The following is an 18,478-nucleotide window of genomic DNA, read 5'->3' as shown; positions in this document are numbered from 1 at the left end:
TCAAACAACTGCTCCCAAGAAGCATCCCAGAGATGGATGTGGCATTAAACATTTGCTTGTCTTTCTGGGAACTTAGGGCCATGTCAAAGGGCATATTGAAACGAGCCTTTTAGGCTGAAGTCCTAAACACGCTTTTTAGGGAGCATGTCCCATTGAACACGGCGGGATTTCTGAGCAAATGTGCTTGGGATTGTGGTGCATGTATACTAATTCAGGGCATCTGCCTATCACAGGCTTCCCCCCTCCTATGAAGCATGGGCATTCCTCCCCTCCACACAAAAAATTAATCCTCCCACATTTTTACATTTAAAAATGCAGACTTTTTTTGCTCTTGAGGCCTGCAAATAGACATGCTCAATAGATAGACAATTTGAATTGTTATGCTTCCTGGCAACCAGATGGGTGGCTGGATCTATGCCAGCAGGGAAAACATGAGCTCAGATACTGGTTTGGAGCAGCTGGATCAGTTTTAGTTCCATCCTGCTCCACAGTTTCGTTTATGCTTGTTTGCTTACGACATTTGTATGCTGCCCTATAACATAAAGTTCTCTGGATGACTGACAGTAAATAAGTAATGAAACAATGAAAATGCAAAATAAGTCCAGAAAAATCAAAAGGTTTCACAGCAAAGCAAAAACTCACCACACCTGCTAAGTTAAAACACAGATTTAAAAACAGAGAGGAACAGATAACATGAGGTGAATCAAAAAGTCTTCACCTGATGTCTGAAAGACTAAAGATAGTGACTGGCCCTGGGAAGGCTGTTCCACAATCAGGGTGCCACCACTAAAAAGCCTTCTCCCTGGTAGTTATCCAACTCTCTTCATTCAGCTCAAATGCTGAGATCTGGGCCTCAAAAGAGGATTGTACGGTTTAGGTAGGTACATATGTTCATAGGTACATAGTTGTGGAAAAGAAGAGTAGACGTAGTTCAACTAACCATGTAACCACCTGTATCAGGACTGGACAGTGAAGAGCCACCTAGAGGCCAAGCTGTGGTCCTCAGGATGTTTCTGAACTGAAATTTCCAGCAGCCTCAGTCAGCATGGCTAATAGAAAGGAATGGTGGGTGTCATTGTCTAGCAACATCTGGAGGGCCACAGCTTAGCCATCCCTGAGCTGTAGGATCAGAGAACTTACTTGTAGCATCACCTACCACAAGTAAATTATTTGATCCTGCAGTTTGGGGCCAGAGTCCTTTGCATCTCTCTTTGTTATTCATTCCTGATCATGTGGCTACATAACAGCACTATTTCTGCTGTGTCTCCTCTCTTTCAGGATAATCAGGCACAGTTTTTTTCTCATTGTCATCTGATGAGAAACCCCATAGTGTCTATGAAGAAGTATCTGCTCTGCAGACTTCCTTAAGTGAGCCACTTTAGGGATTTCTGTACACTTTGTTGACTAGACGTCAAAAGGAGCTGACTCCATTGACAAACATTGCAATGGAGGTAACGCCAAGTGGTACTGGAGTTCATATCGGCAGTGAAAAACCTGTGATGGTTGATTCACACATGCATATGATCCAGTAAGGTTGTAGCCATCAAGTGCTGAAGATGTACATCTGAACAAACACTGAGGTCCAGGTGAAAACTGCTGAACCAATGAACCCTGTCCAATGGTTTTGACCTCTGTATGTATAGGGTTTAAACCAGGGGTCCCCAAACTAAGGTCCGGGGGCCGGATATGGCCCAATCGCCTTCTAAATCCGGCCTACAGACGGTCCGGGAATCAGCATGTTTTTACATGAGTAGAATGTGTACTTTTATTTAAAATGCATCTCTGGTTTATTTGTGGGGCCTGCCTGGTGTTTTTACATGAGTAGAAGGTGTGCTTTTGTTTAATATGCATCTCTGGGTTATTTGTGGGACATAGGAATTCGTTCATATTTCCCCCCCCAAAAAAAAATATAGTTTGGCCCCCCACAAGGTCTGAGGGACAGTGGACCGGCCACCTGCTGAAAAAGTTTGCTGACCCCTGGTTTAAACCAAGGATCAACGCTGAAACTTGTTTTGAAGGATAAAACTCAGTATATATGATAGTCCTCAGAGGCACATCTGAGCAGCATGCTTTCCCCTTATTACTGAGTAGCCCAAGGCTGTTGCCACAGAGCTGAAACTGGAAGCAGGACTGAACTTCCAGTAAAACTTGAGGTCCAGTAACACTATTTTGAAACAGGTGGGTAGCCGTGTTGGTCTGCCATAGTCGAAACAAAATAGAAAATTCTTTCCAGTAGCACCTTAGAGACCAACTGAGTTTGTTCTTGGTATGAGCTTTCGTGTGCATGCTAAAGCTCATACCAAGAACAAACTCAGTTGGTCTCTAAGGTGCTACTGGAAAGAATTTTCTATTTTGTTTTGACTATTTTGAAAAATTGGTTTGGGGATTTGTTCTGGGCCAGAAGGCTCCAGAAAGATCCCTTTGAGACACAATTGTTCCTGTTGTTGATGTTCAGGCTGTGACTTTTTCCCTGAGCAGTTTGGAAAGAGGCCATGTAAAGCCCAAACATCTTTTGAATATCATGAAATAAGGGGAGCTGAGGATCTGGAGTATGGGTTTCTAGTGAGTTGTGGGCAGCTGTTCTGTGGTCCTTTATCTTACTAGAGAGATTTATGGAAGCACCGCCAAAAGCAAAGTGCATGTTTTCCCTAATTTTTATAATCTGCTGCTGGTAACACTCAAGGACTGGTTCACACATGTGTACAGATCACTAAATTTTTCATTAATTGATTTTCCGATAATCCTGAAGGGCAGTTGAATGTGTGAACTTACTTCATGGGAAAACTTTGCTTCTGTGATGTGAGATGGTTTGAAACATCTGATTAGTGGTATTAGAACTGTGATACTACATTCATATACAGGTATGTAAGACAGGAAGTGATGAACAGAAATACGTGTGAACCAAGAAGCATTTTTAGTAGTGCATTTCTGGTACCGCTTCCCACCACTGTCTGCAAGACTTTTCTGTGGTGCTTGGTTGTGTGTGCTCAGTTGAACAGAGAAATTCCTCTTCATCTATTGGTTGATGTCTTTGAATTACTTTTGGCCTTCAATTTGTTGATTTCTTCTGCTCTGTGAAGTTGCGCATAAAGAAAATGTATCCATGCTTGCTGTCCATCTGTCACTGAGAGTTTATTTTCTTTGCAAAATGTTCTGTTTGTTATGGGAGTATGGAGTGTCTGTCCTATTTTATTACATTTATATCCCATATTTATTCCATTGCGGAACCCAAATTGGCCTTTGGTTCCCATTAAGCCTCTCACCTAAGCTCTGACCAGACTTAAGACCTGCTTAGCTTCAGCCAAGGTGGTTAAGTGTAGAGTGGCTGCTTCCTCCCTGGGACAGATCATATGGGAAATTCTTCTGTTGGTGCTACATCTCTCTCACTGATATGTCCTGAAATATGTTGTTGTTGTTGTTGTTCAGTCGTTCAGTTGTGTCCCGACTCTTTGTGAGCCCATGGACCAGAGCACGCCAGGCACGCCTATCCTTCACTGCCTCCCGCAGTTTGGCCAAACTCATGTTAGTAGCTTCGAGAACACTGTCCAACCATCTCATCCTCTGTCGTCCCCTTCTCCTTGTGCCCTCCATCTTTCCCAACATCAGGGTCTTTTCCAGGGAGTCTTCTCTTCTCATGAGGTGGCCAAAGTACTGGAGCCTCAACTTCAGGATCTGTCCTTCTAGTGAGCACTCAGGGCCAATTTCCTTGAGAATGGATAGGTTTGATCTTCTTGCAGTCCATGGGACTCTCAAGAGTCTCCTCCAGCACCATAAATCAAAAGCATCAATTCTTCGGCGATCAGCCTTCTTGATGGTCCAGCTCTCACTTCCGTACATTACTACTGGGAAAACCATAGCTTTAACTATACGGACCTTTGTCGGCAAGGTGATGTCTTTGCTTTTTAAGATGCTGTCTAGGTTTGTCATTGCTTTTCTCCCAAGAAGCAGGCGTCTTCTAATTTCGTGACTGCTGTCACCATCGGCAGTGATCATGGAACCCAAGAAAGTGAAATCTCTCACTGCCTCCATTTCTTCCCCTTCTATTTGCCAGGAGGTGATGGGACCAGTGGCCATGATCTTAGTTTTTTTGATGTTGAGCTTCAGACCATATTTTGTGCTTTCCTCTTTCACCCTCATTAAAAGGTTCTTCAATTCCTCCTCACTTTCTGCCATCAAGGTTGTATCATCAGCATATCTGAGGTTGTTGATATTTTTTCCGGCAATCTTAATTCTGGTTTGGGATTCATCCAGCCCAGCGTTTCGCATGATGAATTCTGCATATAAGTTAAATAAGCAGGGAGACAATATACAGCCTTGTCGTACTCCTTTCCCAATTTTGAACCAATCAGTTGTTCCATATCCAGTTCTAACTGTAGCTTCTTGTCCCACATAGAGATTTCTCAGGAGGCAAATGAGGTGATCCGGCACTCCCATTTCTTTAAGAACTTGCCATAGTTTGCTGTGGTCAACACAGTCAAATGCTTTTGCGTAGTCAATGAAGCAGAAGTAGATGTTTTTCTGGAACTCTCTAGCTTTCTCCATAATCCAGCGCATGTTTGCAATTTGGTCTCCTGAAATATACTCGGAGTCAAGTGTGAATTTCATGCTCTTTATTCAGCTCATAGTAGCAAGGAATGAATCTTTCCCCAAAACGTCTGCAATATATAAATTATTTACACAATGTGCCCCACGTGATTGGCTAATCAGGTTGCGGATTCACTTCTACCTGGAGCTGGATTGGGTGGCTCTTGCGGACCAATCAGACTGCTGCATTCTGAATCCTATTGTTCTAGGATTCAGCTCAGTACATAACATGTCCCATGTGTTTTCATCATGCATATGCTACCAGTGTGATGCAGGTTCCACCCACAGATGGGAAATCAATAGCCACCCCCACATTAGTAACATGGAATCAAACTTTTCTCAGTGTTTTACCTCAAAAGTACTCCCAAATGAACACAGAATGCTTCCTGCATTAGGTGGCTTCCCCGTTTTATGTAGGGGCGGTTCTGCACATGCATATAGATGAATCATAAAGCCTTTGATGGGAACAACAAATCCTGCCCTTGCAAGCGCTGTATGCCAGTCAGAGTGGACTCAAGTCTGTGGATTGGGGAGGGGGAGTATGTCTGTTAAGGTGTTTTGAGGATTGCAGTAGATGGAATAAGCCTTTGCTACCAGTTAAAATAATTTCTATTAAGGTTCTATTCTGTTATGGAGGGATCTCCTAACACTTTCCGTAGGAATTTCTGTTTGTGAATGAGATGGAAAAAGCTATTCATGGTAATGTACTGAAAGTGTGAATTTTACTGTGTGGGCTCCATTTCATACCGAAATCTAAATAAACAAAAGGAAATTGTACTATGAAAGGAATTCTGACATTCTGTGATCTTATTTCCCCCATTAGGGCTTGCTAACACACAGTAGCACGAGCTGGAAAGCATAACTAAAGTAATTCCATTCATTTAATTTGCTCTGTTCTCCTGGAAACTTAAAAATACCTCACCAGTTTCCAGAAGGAGACGATTTTAGTATTTCCTTTGGCCTCACAGTTTGCCAATAGTGAGCAACAACTAAGTCTGTTTCTGGCTAAAAACCCAATCTATCTATAGACATAATTCAAGATCCCTTGTCATAATCACAGAGTTATAAGACTTTAATTTTGCGGAAGTTCTTTTTGGATGCTTTTTGGAGGTTTCTCTCATTTCCCCCAAATCTATCTGGTCTTAAAGTTAGCCTTTTGAAGCTATTAGGACAAATTGAGCCAATTACAGTCAGCTTCTAATTATAGGACCAGGCCTGTGTGGGTACCACATGTGACAGTAAGGGGCCCACTGTAACAGAGAACTGATTAGCCAATGTCATCAAGATGTAAGACAGGGAGAGAGATCAGAGACCTATGAGATGTTTACAAGAGTAAAGAGGAAAGGTTGAAGTGGGTAGTAATATACCCCCCTTTTACTGGGGCCAGTGTTCAGGGATGATGGGCATTGTTGTCCAACAGCATCTGGGGACCCAAGGTTGGGAAAGGCTAATAAAGGAGCTGGACCATAAAGAAGGCTGATCGCCGAAGAATTGATGCTTTTGAATTATGGTGCTGGAGGAGACTCTTGAGAGTCCCATGGACTGCAAGAAGATCAAACCTATCAATTCTTAAAGAAATCAGCCCCGAGTGCTCACTAGAAGGACAGATCCTGAAGTTGAGGCTCCAGTACTTTGGCCACCTCATGAGAAGAGAAGACTCCCTAGAAAAGACCCTGATGTTGGGAAAGATGGAGGGCACAAGGAGAAGGGGACGACAGAGGACGAGATGGTTGGACGGTGTTCTCGAAGCTACTAACATGAGTTTGGCCAAACTGCGGGAGGCAGTGAAGGATAGGCGTGCCTGGCATGCTCTGGTCCATGGGGTCACGAAGAGTCGGACACGACTGAACGACTGAACAACAACAACAAAAATAAAGGAGAAATGTTCATGGAGGCCCAGAACCCACTCAGCTGACAATCCATTAGTTAACATCCTCATAATTTTCATTCTGTTATTTTCAAGTCATAAATGTCTGAAGTACACTTGTAGGTGAATTTATAATGTTTTGGGGACAGTCCCAGCAAAAATTAATTCCCAGAGGAGTTTTTTTTCTTGTTTTTCAATTATCCAAGAAAGCATCGCAACGATGATTAAAAATGGATAAGGATTCTTTAGTACAGAATTCTTTAATTGCCTAAATTTCTGGAAAAGGACATTTCAGTAGTTCCAAAAAAAAAATAATCAGGCTATGTGACTGCCTGAGTCTGTAGCTCCGATTGTAAAAGGGCTAAGTCCACATTTTCACAAACAAGTAGAATTACAGGGGACCACAAGACAATAGAATCCAACCCTAGCACAAGACTATTCACTCAGTATATTCATCAATACTCGAATGTTCAGGTGAAATCCATATACCTCCTGTGTATCAGATGATGGGAGCAAACAACACTGGGTGGCTATTGCTTTTGTGCTCTGCGTGTGAACTTCCCATTGGCACCTGGCAGGCTATTGTTCGCTTGAAACTGAATACTCCTAGCCTAAATCAAGGTGCACAACAAGCAGAAAAAATGCCTTGCTCAAAAAGGTCGGCTCCAGATTTGATCAGTGTGGTAGCCAACATTAGTCACTGGGTACAGTAGAAACTTCCTTTCTGCTGTGATCAGACAAGCCCCCTCCCTACTGAACTTCAGGTACCATTTGAATACTGTTTAAAGTTCCAGCAAGCATTTTAAGTAAGCTTTTCCGATGTTACCTATTCTGTTTATTTTTTGACCTCATTGTACACCACTTAGAAACCTCAGTATTAAGCAGTGTATTTATTTATTTATAGAAATATTTATATACCCCCGTGTATCAAAGATACATCACAGCAGTTTGCAACAATTTAAAAACAAACAACCATAAAACCTAACAATAAAATCATAAGCAGCATAAATTGTTGGAGGGGGCGAAATACTTGTGTGAAGATTTGTGTATTACTGTGTTTTTAATATTTTGTTGGGAGCCGCCCAGAGTGGCTGGGGAAACCCAGTCAGATGGTAGCATATAAATTATAGAAGAAGAAGAAGAGGAGGAGGAGAAGGGTAGTTGTTGTTGTCATCATCATTATTTTATATATATATATATATATATATATATATATATATATATATATATATAGTCTTCAGGGAAAATGTTTTCGTTTTCATTTCAGATCCAGCGGTCCTGTTCTTTCATGAGTCTGTCACATATGCGATGGAAGATAGTGATGCTCTCATTCAATGTCCAGTGACAGATCCAGACATTTCAAATTTCACTTTGAAAAGATGTCCCGGGAAACCTCTGCCTGAGAATATGGTGTTAGTTCCTGATCTTCAGAAAGGAATTACCATAAAAAATGTACAGAGATCATTTTCTGGTTGTTACCGGTGTGTGGCATATCAAAATGGAGAGGAGAAGGTGTCACAGATTATTACACTCGTCGTGAGGGCAGGTAAGACATACATTCCTCTGTGCTGGAATTTCTAGTAAAGCCATATTGATGACTTCTATTATTGTGTACAAAATTCTTCCTGCAGCTCAGGCGGCCATTATAGTCGGTATACCTTTATATAAGATGGCATGTTAACAAGGGTAAAATAATTAGATAATTATTTCTTTCAGATGGTACGCTCAGCTTCCATCAGTGGATGGAAGGGCTTTTGGGTTGCAACCTTATAAAATGGCCGTGGAATGAGTTTCCTGATTATGCTTCAGTCTTTGCAGATTAAATATTGTGTATGCTTATCTGTGCATGCTATATAGTGCCAATAAATGTTTTCATACTTTAGCTAAGAGATGTACTTGGCATGAAAGAACAATTCAAATACATTACAGAAATTTAAAATACCTCTAGGAGGTCTTAATACTTTATTGGGAGGTTAATAACTTTTGATTCCCCCCCCCTCTCTCTTGGAGACACTGCATGTAATGAAAAACAATGCACATCTAAATTGTTTTCCAGTTCACAAATCCCTTCCAGCCATCTCCTTATCCAAAACCAACCAACTTCTCAAAGAAGGTGAAGAATTTGAAGTTACATGCACAATCAAGGATGTAGATAGCACTCTGCAAGCTAATTGGATTTTTCAAGGCAGCGCGGTGAGTTCATTATACCCCATCAGTCTTAACTAATGTACTTGAAAGAACAATCTTAAAAACACACCACAGGATCGCATGGGGGGGGTGCGTTCTTCATTAGTTATGACAAAACAGTATTCCTGAGAAGTTTCGTTACCCAGAGCAGTAGCCTTGACAAGTCTCAAATAAGATTCTTCAGCGGAAGCCCAGCCTTTCAGTGGATTTTTACCCTTTCTGCCATACTTGGCATGACAATAACCTACGCGGAATTGCATGATCTGTCTCTTTCCTTCTGACTGACAGCAGCTACTGGACGCTACTCACAAAAATTCTCATCTGCTTCTTAGGATTTATTTAAAGTAGGAAGTCGATTCTCTCCCAGTAGGTACCATAGGCCCTCTTGCAACTTCAGATTCCATTCTTGCTTCACCCTTCTTCTTCCCAGCTTTTGTGCCTTCTGGCTATCCTTGCGTTTCCATATTTCTATCCCTGCTGTCATTCATTCTTTTTGTTTTATTATTATCTAGACAAAAGACCCAGTTTTGATATATGCCCATGTCTCCGAGTGCATTTGAAGTCACAAGTGCAGAACTGCTAAAAAACAAAAAACAAAAACCCAACACCCTGCCAGGCCTCACAGGGACTTCCATTTTCAAGGGGTAAATACATGTTACATGCTAATACATGAAAGGAACCTAACACAAGCACATTTTGTTAAGGTAAAGCAGGCTAGATTCTGAAGCTCCTTTGCTTTTTAAAATTACTGCATTGGGAACGTCTTAAATGCGTTTGTATGCTAGTTAGCATCCCAGGAACCATTTTATAGAGGGAAAACTATTCAGCGGCTGCCTAGGAAGCAGGCTTCAAGGGCAGGTCTGAATCATGTAGCCAGTCAGTAAGGCAAAGAGGAAGGAGAGTTCAGGGAGAGGAAGCTCAAAGGCTTTAGGAATCGAGGCAGTGGTTGAGAAAGCTCCAAACTCATATTCACAGGTTGCTGCAGGTTCCGTGAGGCTGGTAGTGCTCCTGTGAATTGCTGGCATAGGTGAGAAGCTGATCCAGTAGTTATCTCCTATCAGGGCCCTGTTAGTCATGAGCAAGAACCAGTTCCCAGGAGTGGAACCCAGCAAAGTTCAAATGCAGAGAGTTCCCCAGCCCAAGAACATTTTGAAGTCAAGCAAAGACTGCAGGCTGCTGTTGGATGTGGTCATGACTTTACCAAAGAGCAACAACGCAGAAAAGTAGGCCAGGCTTTAATTTGAGAAAGCCAGACACATGAGAGGAGCCTGAATATCTAAAGCAGCACTACTACCGCATGAAAGGCCTGGGTGTCGAGTCACAATGCTTCTGAAGTTCACAGTTCTTTGGCAAGGGATCACAGATCTCAGTGATTCATAATCGGAATCTCAGCCACCAGAGCTCCTCAATCCTCAATCCACACACACACACACAAACACACACAAATTCATTCACTCCCCTGGGACCCACTTGTCTGTAGCCATTCCTTTTCTCATGCTGCTACAGTTACCTGACTGTTACCTGTGGTTGGTGGTTGTGTTTATTTCTATTCTGTTTTTTAAATTTCCATACCGCCCTTCACCTAAAGACCGGGGGGGGGGAGGGGTTTACAATATAAAAACCATGAAAATACATAATGTTTTTTTTTTTTTTTTTTTTTAAAAAAAACCAACAACAATTCCCCCTTCGTAGTAGAAGAGCTGGTAGGTACATCTCTTCATCCCTGGCCTGTGTAACAAAGACCCAAATACCAGGGGAGAGTAGAGCTACCTATAGTTCTAAGCAGCGTCCATCTAAGAATATATGGTGGGATTGAGGCTAATGGGGATTCATAGCAGGAATTCCAACCCCATAATGCTCCTGATAACAATTATTGGGTGTGTCTAATGAAGGTCGAAAGAAACTCTTTGGGGCTTAAAAATTACTGACGTCTGTTTTCTGATTTTAAGGGGATGTTGCTTTGTTAACTGAGCCCAATTCCAATTTCAGCTTGGTCATTCTGAGCAACAAGTAGGCCAGACAGTAAAATAAGCAGGGCAGAAATCCAAGGGATTTAGTCCCAGTGCTGCTAGGCCCCTTACCTATGTGGAATTGATTTTTAATTTTATTTTGGGTAACACCCACTCTGCTCTGAATCACTGGTAGTAGCATATCTTGTAATTTAAGCATGCATGGAAAACTTCTTAGAAGGTCACGTCTAACCTTGCTGAGTACAATCCCACGGTTAATTGTCAACTGTTAATGGCAGTGATTAGAATATATAATCAGTGATTCATATGTAACCAGAAAAGGACTAGGGCAGCACTGTAATGCTAGATAAATCGCACAGCCTTGGGGGGTGGGGGGAATATGTCCTGGGTAATCTGTCCCTGGAGCCCATACTCAGCAGAGCTGCTGACTCTTAAGTGCTTATCTGTTGGCAAATCGCAACTCACCCACTCCAAGGGTGAATCGAGCCTCAGCAGCATGCGGTCAAATATGGGACCTGCAGATGGGAGATCTGGGACAGTTCCAAGAGCATTATAAATTTTTCATACAAAAGCTTGTTTTCGTATGTACTCAGATTCATACTCTTTAGTTTTGTTTGTTCATTCTATTTCCCCGCCCCACATTTGCATGAATTAAAAGCTACTGAAATATTTGGGAAGGGTTGATGCTTTCAGCCCTATTTTTAAGAAATAGTGTTAGAGGAGTCAAGTCTGCTAAATTTGGATTGAGAGATGAAAGAGTATTGGCATTTAGCTGTGGGCTGGTAACACGGATTCCCTGCTAAATGTGGTTAGGAAATTAGGAGCCGGTCTCAAAAATGGATGCTCCCTCCCTTTGCCACAACATGCATACTCTGCTCCCATGGTGAGTTCATTGGTGCCCAGTTCTAACCCTGGTTACTGCTCAACCAGTGGCCGGTGGACCAGAATTATATGACAAAAAAATTCAATTGTTGGAGATCCAGGTTTCCCTGATGTGGGATTTTGCCAAGCCAAGACTGAAATCCCTCCAGTGCTACCTCAGTGGTGAAAGAGCCACTGTAATGTCTCTGGACCACATGGGAGGAGACATTGATACGGCAACTTACCAAAGCAGTGTTTCTGGGAACTGGGGTTATGTCATCTCAGTGCTGAGAAAGAGCGGTGTTGTAGGCTCCGCCCCTACCGCATGACCCATGTTCCCCCAGTGTATTGAAGCAGCATTGCAAAAAGACAGGATTTTGTAATGCCTTTCAAGCTGCTGAGGTAAGACTGGGAAGAGTCTACAGAGTCTCCTAATTAGAAGGCAGACAACCAAGAATGTAGGAGTGGATCTGAAGAAAGGAAATAAGAAAAGGGTGGGGGGTGGGGGAAGTGAGTTCAGCTTTTTTAAAAAGAGAGCTTTGAGAACGTAGTTGTTTTGTAGGGAGAGGTTCCAGTGACAGGTTTGTCATGATGGCTTATTATTCTGGTTTTAAGTTATGAATATTAATATGGCAAAGTTATAATTACATCTATTTTTAATTTATCTAGGAAAGATGCTGTGTACACTGTATCTTAGATGTTAATTTTTTTTTTCCTCCCCCTTGCCGACAGACTGTTACAGGGAAAAGCAGGAATACGGGCGCTTATGGATATGAAAAGAAATTAAAGCTGAACATCAGTTCAGTGGGAGTTAATGATTCTGGAGCATTTGTGTGCCAAGGAAGAAACACTTTTGGAACAATCAATTCCACTATAACCTTGAAAGTACTAGGTAAATAGTAATACTGCAGATATATTAGATGTCCGTGCCATGGGGATAACATAACATACAGGCTGAGATGGTTGGAAATATATTATATTTATATTATATTATATTATATTATATTATATTATATTATATTATATTATATTATATTATATTATATTATATTATATTATATTATATTATATTATATTATATTATATTATATTATATTCCACTAGCATGTGGAAACAGGAAGTCCTGCTCCTGGTCAACAAAAGAGAACACCCTTGGGTTTCCATATGTGGTTACCACCCCTTTAAGAAGCCACTAGGATGTCCTTTGTGTGTACACCCAGCTGGCACAATACAAATAATGTGATGGCATGGTTGATTGTATAGACCCTTCTCACAGGATCAGCACCTTCATGGCAGAAGGATGCTAATCCACAGGAAAGGCCCATTCAGTTGACCCTGCCTGCATGACTCACATGCATCCATGCATGTGCACCCCTTCATTGCGGGACTGCAGACCTATGTGAGCTGTTTTTGTTTATCTTGCCATTGCAACCTGGTTCCCTGACCTCATAAGAGTCTTATGGGGAGTGCACCTGTTCTGCAGGATGCAAAGTGTGAACTGGGCCTAAGACACAACTTGTGAGTGTAGGAAGTGTTTCTGCCCTTCAGCAAGAGTACTGCTGCTTTCAAAGGAGAAACTAGCCACACAGACCCTTAAAAGGTAAAGGGACCCTTGACCATTAGGCCCAGTCATGTCTGACTCTGGGGTTGCAGCACTCATCTCGTGTTACTGGCCGAGGGAGCTGGCATACAGCTTCCGGGTCACGTGGCCAGCATGACAAAGCCGCTTCTGGCGAACCAGAGCAGCGCACGGAAACGCCGTTTACCTTCCCACCGGAGCGGTACCTATTTATCTACTTGCACTTTGACGTGCTTTTGAACTGCTAGGTTGGCAGGAGCAATGGGAGCTCACCCCGTCGCGGGGATTCAAACCATGACCTTCTGATCAGCAAGCCCTAGGCTCTGTGGTTTAACCCACAGCGCCACGCTTAAAAAAGGTAAAGGGACCCCTGACCATCAGGTCCAGTCGTGTCCGACTCTGGGGTTGCGGCGCTCATCTCGCTCTATAGGCCGAGGGAGCCGGCGTTTGTCCGCAGACAGCTTCCGGGTCATGTGGCCAGCATGACAAAGCCGCTTCTGGCTAACCAGAGCAGCGCACGGAAACGCCGTTTACCTTCCCGCTGGAGCAGTCCCTATTTATCTACTTGCACTTTGACGTGCTTTCGAACTGCTAGGTGGGCAGGAGCTAGGACCGAACAACAGGAGCTCACCCCGTCGCAGGGATTCGAGGTACCCTAATTAAGAACTGGGACATTCACAAGCATATTATGCATGTGCATTGTAGGAATGCAGCACCCTCAGTCATTGTACAGTCTGATTTCTCCTAAGTCATAGCCTCTATGCTATTTTTAAGCTTCGGTAGTTTTGGGCCCCATGCCTACCTATGCAGGTTAATAAGAAGCATTATACGAAAGTGACTCAATGGTTGGGGCAGAGCTGCTATACTTGCTTGCCAGCAGATGGGTCCCTGTTGCTCACCAGGGGTGGACAGGGAGGTTGGTGCAGTGCAAATGCATTAGTGGAACCAATTTGGTGCTCCTGCCAGTGCATGTGCACCACACCAGCTTTCCCACCACTTCTCTTGTCTCTCTCCCAGTAGGCAACAGTGACCCACCTACCGGTAAGCTAGCATAGCTACTGTTGGTGTTACATGCTACAACAGCCTGCACTCCACAAACCAGGTATTCTTATTTTTCCACATCTCCTTGAAGTCAGAGGGATTGTTTCTGGAAATTGTGGATTTCATCCATTATCTTTTTATTCATCTTTTCCCTGACCTTTACTTTATCTTTTGGTTAGTCAACCTCGGCCAGTTTGTCAGTCAGTCCTCAGTCAACATGAAAAACATCTGGCCTTACGCCATCTCTGTGCTGTAAATGGGTTTGGCACTGCAGAGTACCATTACAGAATGGGGGATTGATTGATTGCATTTATAAATATCCTCTCCACCAAAGGCAACACACAATAAAATAGTTATGTACCAACATTTGCATATTATGTACTTAGGCTGAAATTCTGTACACGCTTATCTGAGAGTACATCCCATTGAACTCAATGTGACTTTTTGTCTGAAAGGGTTTTCGCAAAGAGTATACAGCGGCAGGACTTGGTAGCAATTTTTGAAAGGCTCACCTGGTAAAATGGGCACTGCAGCCGAGATGATCCAATTTCTATACATTAGCAGATTTTTTTTTTACTTTACAAATGGAAAGCGCAGGAAACAAGTTCTCGTCTGGTAATTGACCATATGAGAGAGAAGCTGCTCCCCAAAGTGTGCTGGAGTGTGCCCAAAAAGTACATTTTAGCATGAAAGGTTTGATTTCCAGAGCCCACTAAAAAGCCTGATCCATTGTCTCTCATGAACTCCAGATGAGTTCTGCCAACCAGCCACCAAAGGTGCTTACATTGCCCTGTTTATTAACATACTTTCCTGAAAAGCAGCCCAGAGTGTGGGATTGCAGTGACATGTAGTACTTTTTAAATATTAAAATTACCATAAGTGCTAAACTGATTAGGAGCATATTCATGTACTGTAATTAGCAGGAGTATTCTGAACATGTCTTTATCCGTAATTGGCGAAAAGGGTGGGTACCCCCCCCTCTCCTCCTCCAGCACCACCACTCCGCTTCGTAGAGCTTTTAATTTTACACACGAAACGAATGAAACCTAGCTGTTACATTGCAGCATCTCTTGATTCTGTGGATATTCCACTGGACCAAATTCATTATCAGCTGCAAATACTTGTGTGGGCACTGTCCCAGAAATAGGATGGGAACACGGCACACCTGGGCAAAAAGAGATTTATTGATTGCTGGATGCAATGCAAGTTGCTGGTTCTCGCTTATAAAGTCCTATGTGGCCCAAGAGCATCTTATTTTATTTAAAGCATTTATATACCGCTTTACATTTTCTGGAAAAAAAAAAATCAAAGCAGATCATAACATCAAATTAGAAGACACCAAATAGACTATTTCAGAATATCAGCATAAAGCGTGGTGAATGAAACTCAGATACTGAGTACAATAAAATTCCATATTTAAAGCAGCATAATAAACAGGAAACATAAAAATATATGGAAAAATAAAATACAAATGTAGAATTAAAGTTTGGCATATAAAGCAACATTAATGGCAAAAACAAGATAACTTTCTGTTTATTTGTACTATTGCACAGCTTATTTTACTTATGACTCTTTCATGTTAGTGTTGTAGATGTGTTTATTGTATACTGTTTTATATTTACGTTGGTTGTAGTCTTACAACATTTTGTGCTGTGGGCTGGCTTGAGGTCTTGTATATTTTTCAAGGAGGCAGGATATAAATTAAATCAAATAAATGCATAAGTAAATAAATAACGTCCCGTGGACATTCATGTCCCACTCAGTGGCTACATCTAGGCCTGTCATGCAAAATTCCTGAACAGAAGTTCAGGATCCCTTTGTGAAGCATAGAGGTATTGTTCACCTCACTCAGTAAAATGTCATTGACGCTCAGTCTTGCATTTAGCTGATAAGACCTGCTTTTCTACAGGTTGCAATTTCTAACATACTTGTCAGTAAAGTTTGCTTATTCTCTGCTGACCTTGGTTTAATTATACGCGGTTTTAAAGAAACCCAGGTTATTATTTTTATTATTACTTTTATCTTTCCGTATGACAACCACCAGGTAAAGGATATATCAATTTATCAACTTCGGCAAACACAACAGTAAATGTAAATGATGGAGAAAATCTGGATTTAATCGTGGTGTATGAGGCGTATCCAAAGCCAGAAGAAGAAGTATGGATGTACATGAACGAAACCTTGCAAAATTCATCCGATCATTATGTGCGGGTCACAAACATAGACAAAAACAGGTAATGTTATACATTGCAAAGAAGCATGCTTTGACAAAGCTGCTGGGATCTGCCCCTTTTCTAGGGAGGGAAGAGCACCCTAAATCATTCTGACAATTCCCAGCCGCCTTTCGATGTGATGTACAGGAAGGTATGTTTAGGGGATTTCCTACTTAACTTACTGACCGATGACCACTAAACCTAATGATCAAACCCAGCGCCTAGGCTTGTTTGCTGGACTTCTACTGCTTCCTCAGCCTGCTAGACCCTCTTCCTCCGTTGGTCTTTACCATGGCAGGCAGCTGTTGCAGCAGCAGGAAAGCCAGTCAAGTCACCGTGCTGTTGCTGCCGCCATGTCTATCCCTCCACAATGCTTCTGGGGCCCCTGCATAGCATTTCTCTGGACCAATGTCACATCAGGACCACAGAGGCAATGTGTGTGTGGAGTTGGTTTAAAAGGGTCCCAGCCACGACCACTTAGGCTCTGGTGCTCAGTGGCGGGTAAGTTTCCCTTGCCTTGCCTTGAGACAACTGCAGGGCCTGGATTGCTGCAGGTGGCCTTTGGGGTCAGTGGTGGGCCCTCAGGGCTTGGACAGTTAGCAACTGTGCCAACCTCTGATGTTGGACAGAGTAAGTGAGCTGTCATACAGCCATTATGGCCTGAATATTCCAAGCATGAGCTCTCTTCCAGAGTTGGGGAGACACAGCCTTCTGCTTAAGGACACACTCTGATAACTCCCATCAGGCATAAGGTGTACCTACCAGAGCTGAGAGAGAAAATAAGTGATTTGCCATAGCCAGGTTGATGGGCCTACATTTACCTCAGGAAAAGCCTGAAATGATGATGAAGATGCTGCCCTGGCCTCCTTTGGGAGGAAGCATGGGATATAAATTTAATTAAATCAATCAATCAGTAAATTAGAGGGCAAGGTTTCTGAAGCAAATAGTAACAAATAGCAAATAAATCCCAACACAGCAGTGCCTAGCTTTGCTAAGTAGCTGGTGGGTGTTACTAGACTGGGTGTTTCTGTGCCACCTTGGATCCGAGGAGTGCTTATGGTATGATCCTACGTAAGTTTGAAGGGACGCGGGTGACGCTGTGGTCTAAACCACTGAGGCTCTTGGGCCTGGCAATCGGAAAGTTGGTGGTTCGAATCCCCACAACGGGGTGAGCTCCCGTTGTTCTGTCCCAGCTCCTGCCAACCTAGCAATTTGAAAGAATAGCAGTGCGAGTAGATAAATAGGTACTGCTGTGGTGGGAAGGTAAAAGGCGTTTCCGTGCGGTCTGGCACTCGTCACGGTGCACCAGAAGCTGTTCAGGCATGCTGGCCACATAATCCGGAAAGCTGTCTGTGGACAAACGCTGGCTCCCTCGGCCTGATAAACGGGATGAGCACCACACCCCATAGTCACCTTTGACTGGACTTGACTGTCCAGGAGTCCTTTACCTTTACATAAGTTTATTTTGAAGTAAGTATTACTGTGTTCAGTGAGGCTTGCTCCCAGGTAAATGCACTTTGGATATCTTTCTTAGTGTCATCTTAGCTACCCATCATCTTTGGGAAAAGTTAGCTTGAGAAACAACAGCTGTTGATATAGAGTGGCTTTTTGAAGATGAGCTCCATCTTGAATAGGATGAGAAATAGCCAGGCAGTATGAAACAGGCTGGCACTGAGATTTGCACATGCATCTGTACCAGAGTGCAGAAGTGATGGTTTTCTGATTCAGGAGCCTTCAGGCAGCCTTCTGTTGCCTTTGGCAGCATAGCAAAGTGTGGTTGTCCAAAAGGAACAAGCAGACTGGAATGGTGGTCCTTGGTAGTTTTAAGATGCCATGTGTAAGCACAACCTGTTTGGTTTTAAAAAAATGTCTCAGGATAGCTACTGGCCTTTCTGTTTGCGCTGTGAGTAATATGAGTAATAAAACTAAATTGCTTCCTCCTCCTGTAGGTATTCCAGTGAGCTTCACCTTACTCGACTGAAGGGAACAGAAGGAGGCGTATACACATTTTTTGTGTCCAACTCAGATGCCAACTCCTCTATAGCATTTAATGTCTATGTGAACAGTAAGTAGAAAAGAGCAGTCTGCAATATTTCTTTATCACAGTTCACTGCGTTTAACGAAACACATTGTACATGCAAGGCATCACAGTGATTAATGGGCACCTTGTAAAACA

General features: G+C 42.7%; 1 protein-coding gene across 2 annotated transcripts in view; it reads left to right on the top strand.

The window, feature by feature from the left end:
• The window catches only part of KIT (KIT proto-oncogene, receptor tyrosine kinase), a 76,671-nt gene that overhangs the window by 29,126 nt on the left and 29,067 nt on the right, over positions 1 to 18,478 (top strand). For both annotated transcript variants that reach the window (XM_033160416.1, XM_033160417.1), the window contains 5 exons: positions 7,719 to 7,997; positions 8,508 to 8,644; positions 12,202 to 12,361; positions 16,134 to 16,323; positions 18,252 to 18,367. In XM_033160416.1, the coding sequence (XP_033016307.1) occupies positions 7,719 to 7,997; positions 8,508 to 8,644; positions 12,202 to 12,361; positions 16,134 to 16,323; positions 18,252 to 18,367 (882 nt within the window). The remainder of the gene's footprint in view (positions 1 to 7,718; positions 7,998 to 8,507; positions 8,645 to 12,201; positions 12,362 to 16,133; positions 16,324 to 18,251; positions 18,368 to 18,478) is intronic.

The sequence above is a fragment of the Lacerta agilis genome, chromosome 9 (assembly GCF_009819535.1).
Source record: "Lacerta agilis isolate rLacAgi1 chromosome 9, rLacAgi1.pri, whole genome shotgun sequence".
NCBI lineage: Eukaryota > Metazoa > Chordata > Lepidosauria > Squamata > Lacertidae > Lacerta > Lacerta agilis.
Note: the sequence above shows the minus strand (reverse complement) of the source record. Positions and strands in the feature narration are given on the sequence as shown.